General features: G+C 31.7%; 1 protein-coding gene across 1 annotated transcript; it reads right to left on the reverse strand.

The window, feature by feature from the left end:
* Nucleotides 1-227: 227 nt before the first annotated feature.
* On the reverse strand, nucleotides 228-8,220 carry LOC128133536 (uncharacterized). The gene is made up of 7 exons (XM_052771010.1): nucleotides 8,136-8,220; nucleotides 3,436-3,512; nucleotides 3,294-3,366; nucleotides 1,367-2,756; nucleotides 893-949; nucleotides 353-418; nucleotides 228-297 (listed from the first exon to the last, which is right to left on the reverse strand). Exons 1-7 carry the CDS (start codon nucleotides 8,218-8,220, stop codon nucleotides 228-230), a joined length of 1,818 nt encoding a protein of 605 aa, XP_052626970.1.
* Between the last annotated feature and the right edge of the window lie 864 nt (nucleotides 8,221-9,084).

The raw sequence follows: 9,084 nt of genomic DNA on the forward strand, positions 1-9,084 counted from the left end.
TAGTAGGGATAAACACTCGTTGATCGCCCAAAACTATTTAAACCACAAAGAAAAAAGAAACTCGAGAACCCTTTCCTTCTTTCTTCTTAGTCAACACATGTACCTCTCATTCCCTTCTCTCGATCAAAGGTCTCTAGGACGGAAACCTTGCGGGTTCATTCCTATTTATAGGTTGCAACTATTTCCATGTTGATAGTATTAACCAAGTTAGGATAAGTTAAGTTTGCTCACATGTCACCCATAGACCATAGTCCTTTCTTTGACTTGGTAGATTTTCCTTCGTTTCCTGTAGGAAATCTATTTTAATAAAATAAATAGTTAGTTTGCAAGTTAATTAAATATCACCATGTACCTAATGTACAACTGTGGCTTAACTGCCATTCCACCATTATCGCTTACATTATACATCATTTTTAGCCTATTAAATTAAAATCCAAATTAATAATTAAAGAAAGGAATTAATTTCTTTAAAAGAATAAAACATCTATTAAATATTTTATAAATCTTTCAAAATTAGTTCACTTTCATATGAGTATCGCTCTCTTCTCCACATTTCATACGACCTTGTTCTCAATTCCCAAATATGAGTGCTTCTAAAAACATGGGCTATCCGAGTCAGGGCCGGCTCAACGAGTTTGGAGGCTCTAAGCGAACCAAAAATTTGGGGCCCTTTGGCATTTACTATACTTCATGTTATAAACCCTCCTCTTTTATCCGGGCTTGGGACCGGCAATAATAAACTAAAAAGTTTACAAATGGCGGAGTTAAAATTTTTTTTTTTTTTATGTATATGTTTTTTGTGAATATATTTTATGACGTAAAGTTAATTTTTCTAGCTTTTTTAGATGCAAATTCTTTAATGAAATTTTCATAATCAATTTCTTTTACTAACTGTTTTTCAATTGATAAAATTGCTAATCCATTTAATCTTTCTTGTGACATTGTAGATCTTAAATAATTTTTTAATAGTTTTAATTTAGAAAAACTTCTTTCGGCAGAGGCAACGGTTACAGGAATAGTTAACATAATCCTATAGGCAACATATGCATTTGGAAAAGAACTAAACTTTTTAATGTAATTAAGTATATTAATAATTGTATCACGTTCTAAATGTACAATATGTCTTAATAGTGTTAGTTCATGAAATAAATCTAAACCATTAATATCTAAGCTATCATCATGCTTTAAAGTTTTTTCAAGATTTAAACAATGTTTTTTTAAAGTATTTTCATCAAATGATTTTAATTTTTCTATACTAAATAGAAAACCAAAAATATTTTTGAACTCATTAAATTGCTCAAATCTACTTTTAAGTGAAGTAATGGCTTTATCTACTATATATAAAAAGTAATCAGTTTTAAATAACTGAATAGGAGTTTTAATAGTTTCATTAGCAACATTTTCATCATATCGTCTATTTCTTTGAATGATACGTTTTTCACGAAATTCTGGTTTTACATTCATTTCTAAAGCCAATTCTTTTGCATAATCTAAAGCCTTTTCAAATCCGTTTTCTCTATATTCTTCAAAGAAACACAAAAGTCCATTTAGTTGATCTATAGCATCATCGATACACATATCATTTGATTGCAAGCTTTTACTAACAATGTTAATAGCAAACAAAACATCATACCAAATAATCATTCCTAATAAAAATTCATAGTTTTCAAGTTCATATGTAGCTAAACATTTAGCCTCACTTTTAATTTTTGGATCTCCACAATTTTTAGATAATTGTAAAAGTGCTTTTCTTAATTGTGGTGCTTGAAATCTAATTGCTTTTACACTTTCTACCCTACTTTCCCAACGAGTTTGCGATAATGATTTAAGTGTTAGGTTTGATATATTATCTTGTAATATTTTCCACCTTTGAGTTGATGAAGCAAATATCGAATATATACGTTGTATAACTCCAAAAAATTCACTAGCTTTTTCACACGAATTAGCCATATCACAAATTACTAAATTTAAACTATGACAACCACAAGGAGTGTAGAATGCTCTAGGGTTAATATCTAACAATCGTTTCTGTACACCTTGATGTTTTCCTTTCATATTTGAACCATTGTCGTAACCTTGACCCCTAACATCATTTATATCTAGTCCTATATTTTTAATTTCATCAACTATAGCATCATATAAGCCTTTACCGGTTGTATTATCTACAACTAAAAATCCTAGAAAGTACTCCTTAACTTCTATTGGAGTGGTTGAAAGATCTAAACATCGTAAGATAATTGACATTTGTTCCTTATGACTTGTATCAGGAGTACAATCAAGTATTATTGAAAAATATTTAGCCTCTTTTACTTTTTTAATAATTTTAGTTTTAACTTCTTCTCCTAATAAACTAATAAGTTCGTTTTGCATATTATGTCCAAGATAATGATTATGAATTTCTTTGTCATTAATTCTCCTAATATGTTCTTGCATAATAAGATCAAATTCAGCAATCATTTCAATTATAGTTAAAAAATTACCATTATTTTCTTCATAAATTTTTTCATTTGTTCCACGAAATGCTAAATTACATTTTCCTAAAGTTTTAACTACAGCAATGATTCTTATTAACACGTTTTTCCAATGATCTTTTTCTTTATTTATTTGTTCTTGGATTTGCTTGTCAATTGTTTTATTATTTGTTAATCTAGTTTGTAAGTCAATCCATGACCTCATATTAAGAATGTGTCCGTTACTTGCTTCATGTCTTTTTAGTATACTAGAAATATTATTCCAATCATTGTTACCTTTATGTGCTAATGAACATGTAGATGTATTCACATTAAATAATTTACAACAAAAACAAAAAACTCTATCTACATCTATGGAATAAACCAACCATGTTCGTTCGTATTTTTCTCCATTTGGTATTTTTTGCATATAAAGAGATGTACTAAAGCTTCTTAAGTGTTGATCTTTTGGAAATTTAAAATCATAAATTTTAATAGGACCTTTTTCTACAATTAAATCTCTTAAATTAGTACTAATATTATTCCATCTACTTGGATCATATATGTTTAAAGGTGTGTTATTATTTTCACTATTAGTTTGTTCGTTATCAATTTCAATATTGGTTTGTTCGTTATCATTTTCACTATTAGTTTGTTCATTATTAATTTCAATATTAGTTTGTTCATTATTATTTTCACTATTAATTTGTTCGTTATCAATTTCAATATTAGTTTGTTCAATATTATTATCAACATTAACTTGTTCTGGTTCATTATCAACATTAATTTCTTCTTGTTCATTATCAACATTTTTGTTTGTAGTTAAATATTTTTAAAATGAACCTTTTTGTTTATCTATAAAAGCTTCTTCTTGCATTTTTCGTTTCCTTTTTGAAGCACCTGATTCGTATTTTCTCTTTGACATGTTTATGAATTATTTGATTAATAATAACTATAGTATAGAAGATATAGATTAGGATTATACCGCCCTTAAGATAATGGAAAACTCAAAAATAACGGAATCTGCCAATCTGAAATCAGTGAACAATGGAATCTGCCAATCTGAAATAAAAAATCAGAGAATTGAAAAGATTAACAAATTTGATCATTCATGTCATTTGGAAAAAGCCAAAAACAAATAGAATACAAATTACATAACTTAATAATAAAACATTGTTTTTAATTATAAGACATTACATAACTTAATAATAAAACATTGGAGTTTGAGGCCAATTAATCAAACTAAAAGCCAAACAGCAAGATAAATACTAAGGTCCCTACTTCGTTTAACTAAAGATGAACATGTGTAAGCAAATCAAAACCAACTAGTCCATTAATCAACAATATAGATTGACATTTTTAGACCAATAGCAAATTTTTGGAGAGTAATCTGTAATTTGCCCTTGACAAATTTTTTTGTCACATATTCAAATCTCCTGTTTTGAATCCAAGGTTGGAAGATCTACAAGTTTTTTGAGATTTTCTATCGTTTCAAATAATTAAGGCCTAACCTGATACATAATGTAAGCCGGCCCTGATCATCAGCTATTAACAATAAACAATTTAACATTTAACCACATAAGACATTACCCCAAATCCCCAATTATATAATCTTATAATCAGACAATAGGAAATCAAAAATCAAAAGGGAAAATACAAGCAAATTACCGTTTCAATTCAATGCCAAATTGCCAACAGTCACAGAAGAATCGATTTTTGAGCGATCAGTAATGGATTGACGATTGGAATCGATAGGCTGTGCCGCTGTGGATTGTGGAATGGTCCGAATGGAAGAATCGTCACAGAGAAGAATCGATCGAATGATGGAATGAAGAATCGTCGAATCGAGTCCAAGAGAAAAGAAGGGAAGTTGATTAGTCCGAGAGAAAAGAATCGTCACAGCGTCGTTGTTCGGTGATTGTTTGGAATTGGACAGCCGACGTTTTTTTTGTTGAGGAATGGATAGTATAGGTTGTGCTGCTGGATAGTATAACTGGACTTGAAAATGGGGCCCCTAACAATTTGGGGCCCTAAGCCCTCCCTTTACAAATAATAACATAAGGCCGGCCCTGATCCGAGTCCTACATACCCCATGGGGCCTCAAAATAATTGTTTTATATTTAATTAGTTTTTATGTGTAAAATAGAAAATTTCAATATGTCCTAACTACATTATAATATTTCTTGTTTGATATGTGTAATGTCGAACAAGATAAATATGGAGAAACTAGGGTAAATGGGGGTATTTCATGACGAATAGTGGGTTTTGGGCAAACTAGAGGTTAACATGGGATTTCAGGGGCACGAGTAATGGAAATGGGGGGTTTCGAGGGTTGGGCCGATAGAGGCTTCCCATGTCCTATTGACAACCCTACTCTTTCAATATTTGTAAGAGCTCGAGAATTTTTTTTTGCTATATAAAACTTTTTCCGTCCCAAAATTATTGTCCACAGTTTAAGAAAATATTAATTACCATTAACTTTATTAAATGAAATGACAATTACACACTTTTGTTGCATTTAATACCATCTTTTTATTGCATTTAATTCCATGGTAGGTTAACTAATAATGATGGGTATTTTGGTAAAAAAATATTTATTTTTAGAAGTAGGCTATTATTTTGAGACAAACCAAAAAGGAAACATAAACTATTAATATGTGACGGGAGAGTATATGTTAAGTTGTACATATATTTGATAATTTAGACGTTCGAAACGGATGAACGATAGAAAACTTGGATTCAAGACAATTCTTCTTTGTTCCAATCTACTGAGCTAACTTCTAGTTTGCTTGTGTATACTTTTTCAGAATAACAAAATGCTTACAAGATTTCAACAAAATCAGTTGCATATAGTTATAGTTAGAGACGGTAAAGGAAAAACCTCGTCAAATATATATCTCGAGAATTAACTCATCAATTATGCTCGATCAAACAACCTTCTCCATGTTCCATGGTATATTTCAAGAGTGGTCATCAAAGAAAGGAACCTCCATATTTATAGCTTGGCTTGATTCTTTCAATATTCTTGATTCGTATCTACACTTATTTGATGAAAAACCACTAATATGAGTCAAATTATAAACTTGTGATATGCTGCCATGAATAAGCGTGCATGAGGGGGTGGACGAGGTCTAAGCAAGAAAACTTGGAAATGTGAGTTTATGTAAAGTAATCACGACCCACATAATTAAATGCAATAAAAAGATGATAGTAAATAGTGAGGTTATAAGTGTTGTGATAATCACGGCCCACGGAAGGTAAACTACGAATTTCTTTCATCACTATGGAAAATATGTAAAGTAAGTTTGCTACTATGGGCAAGGAAGGAATTACAAATGCACAACTATTTTTATAATCCTAAAAAACTGAAATAAATCAATCATTTGAGTATCTTAATGAACTCAAATGACAGTAACATTGTTAACTTGATAAGATATGCAGTCTCTTTGACATGTATTAGGTATAAAAGTATATCATATCTTTAATAACTATGACTCCCTTTGACATTTACTAGGTATAAAAGTATATCATATCTTCAATAACTATGACTCGCAAGTTCTCAAAGATGGAAGTCCTTTGCATGCCAAGAGCACAAGAAACAGTAATGAAGCAAGACTAAAATAGTAAATTTCTTCCATACCATATGACTTCTACATACTGTTCTTAACCTAAACATTTCCATTAACTACTTACTTCTAAGATCAAATTCAAAAGAATCTTTAGCTTTTTAATTAAGAAAAGGAAAATTCCAATGGGTTTCATAACAAATTTAGAATATATATAACGATTGATTTATATAACGGTTTCAAGTGTTTGATGATTTTGTAAGATTTCTAAAGTAAAGGTAGAAATTAGAATAAATTAGATAGCGTTATAGAATATGATCAAATAACAAGATAAATTATAAAGTAAAGAAAGACATGAGAGTGAAGAGAACTTTTATTCCAATACTTGTGATGAAATCATCCACTTTCTAATACATATGACTCACTATTTATACAACCAAAATAAGATAAGATGAATGCACATTATGATGGTGCATTATTACACTCATAAAACACATTGAAATGGTTGTTATTAATGCTAAATAATGATAGAGAGTTATGAGATAAATGGGGAATCCAATGGTCATTCACAAATTAATATTTCATAACACTCCCCCTTGAATGACGATTGTATTATGCCTCGTTAAAACCTTAATAGGTAAAACCTCATGGGAAAAACCATTTATTAAGGAAAAAGAGTACATGATTAATAATAGATATTGGAAACAACTGTCTCGTTAAAAACCATACTAAGAAAACCCAGTGGGAAAAATATGGCTAATAAAAAGAGTACAATATGTTTCCAACTCCCCCTGATCAATACATCACTTGATTTCCCTGAAGCACCGCATAGCAATCTTTCGTACCATATTTTCAAATTTGGATGTAGGAAGTGCTTTAGTAAGAAAATCGGGAAAGTTGTTACTTGATTGAATTTTCTGGATGTTGATGTCACACTCTTTTTGAAGATCATGAGTGAAAAAGAACTTGGGTGATATATGTTTGGTTCTGTCTCCTTTGATAAATCCTTCCTTGAATGGAGTTATACAAGTTGTATTATCTTCATATAGTATGGTTTGAACATCCATGTTAGAAGTTAGACCACAATTTTTGCAAATGTATTGAGTTAACTTTTTTAATCAAATATATTCATGACTTGCCTTATGAATTGTTATAATCTCTGTATGGTTAGAATAAGTAGCAACTAAAGTTTGTTTAACATAATGTTAAGAAATTTTCTTACCTCCATAAGTGAATAAATAACTACTTTGAGTTTGAGCTTTGTGTGGATCAGATAAATATCTAGCATTTGCATAACCAATTAACTTCGCATTTGATGAATTTGATTAGTATAAATTCATATCCACTGTACCTCGAAGATACCAAAGAATTTGTTTGACTCCATTCTAGTGTCTTCTTGTTGGACAAGAACTATATTCGCTAATAAGTTTACGAAAAAAGATATATCAAGTCTTGTATTAATAGTAAAATATATTAGTGCACCAATAGCACTAAGATATGGTTCTTCGAGAACAAGAAGATTTTCATGTTTTTTATAATGGTAAAATTGGTTCTTTTGACATCTAAGTGTCTTATTAAGGGATAATATAATATACACGTGTTACATATTCAGTATATTCACTTGTATGTACTTAGTCATAGTCAATAGTATTTATCTCCTGTAAATGTTCCTAGTTTATCTCTAGATTAGGTTATATTCCTTGGTATATATGCTAACCTGTTGTACGTAATTTTATTTTCAATTCAATATAATTAAAGCATTACTATATATGGTATCAGAGCGCTCTTTCTCTCATGAGACCTAAATCGATCCGCACACCCTTCCTCACTCAAATCGATCAGCTGTTATCAATGGCCACCAAAAATACCACTCAAATTACCGCAGCTACTCACCTCACAATCAAACTCACACCAAACAACTATCCAATATGGAGGAAACATGTTGAATCAACCTTAATCAGCCTTGAACTTAACGGTCATATCACCTATGCTCCACAGGCGACAACCCTCACAGACAAAGAGGGTAAAACAACAACAAATCCAGACTACCGCCCATGGTATTGCAAAGATCAAATGATCTTCAGTGCCATGCTAGGAAGTTGTTCAGATGCAATACAACCCTTAGTCTCCTCAGCCACAACGGCTCGAGAAGCTTGGAATCGACTAAATTCAAGCTTTGCCTCATCCTCCAGGTCACGCGTCATCTCCCTTAAATCCAGATTAGTCAAAAACCCTAAAGGGACCCAGTCAATCACTGAATACCTCTAGGAGATGCAAGAAATCGTCGATGACTTGGCACTTGCACAAAGTCCCGTCTTGGAAGAAGACCTCATGGCACATATCCTCTCACAATTAGGAGATGACTATAGCACAATTGCTGCTGCAATCAAGGTTAGAGACACTCCTCTCTCATACTCATAACTCTTTGATCGCCTCACTGATTTCGAACGAACAATCAAAGAAAGGTATCCCTCATCCGAAACAATTCCAACCACAATCAACACATCTCGAAATCCGGGATTTAAAAATAGGTCCAAAAACAACAACAACAACTCCTACAATCATAACAACCGATCACCTACCTCCTATCAGTCACAGGGAGCACAACACTCACAGTGGAATAATCACAACTCCAATGGAAACCGGTCAAACCGTAGCAACCAATTCTGTCAGTACTGCAATATTCCAGGTCATCTCACCAAAGAATGTCGGAAGTTAGGACGGTTTCTCCAGGAAAAAGATGTTATCACCGACACCACAAAATCCCCCACTCCAACTACCAACATGACAACCTCGGCACCAGCTTCACCACAGTGGCTTTCTGACACAGGTGATTCAAACCATGTTGTCTCTGATCGCAACACTCTTCATCAAGTCTCTGAGTATGGAGGCTCGGATGAAATAGTTCTCGGTGATGGTAAAAGTTTGCCTATTACACACACTGGAAACTCTTACATTAACACATTTCATAAAAAAATACTTCTCTCTAATGTGTTACATGTTCCTAAATTACACAAAAAATTAGTATCTGTTGGTGAATTATGTGATACTAATCTAGTTTTGGTGGA

This window comes from Lactuca sativa, chromosome 4 (assembly GCF_002870075.4).
Source record: "Lactuca sativa cultivar Salinas chromosome 4, Lsat_Salinas_v11, whole genome shotgun sequence".
Classification (NCBI taxonomy): domain Eukaryota; kingdom Viridiplantae; phylum Streptophyta; class Magnoliopsida; order Asterales; family Asteraceae; genus Lactuca; species Lactuca sativa.

What these genes read in the sequence shown, in the direction of transcription:
- LOC128133536 (XM_052771010.1), bottom strand. Translation starts at nt 8,220, where the DNA reads ATGACGCGTGACCTGGAGGATGAGGCAAAGCTTGAATTTAGTCGATTC. An exon ending in TTTCCATTATCTTAAGGGCG is followed by an intron (nt 3,367 to 3,435) that starts GTATAATCCTAA and finishes AACATGTCAAAG; the next exon opens with AGAAAATACGAATCAGGTGC. An exon ending in ATTTTATCAATTGAAAAACA is followed by an intron (nt 419 to 892) that starts GTTAGTAAAAGA and finishes TTAATTTAATAG; the next exon opens with GCTAAAAATGATGTATAATG.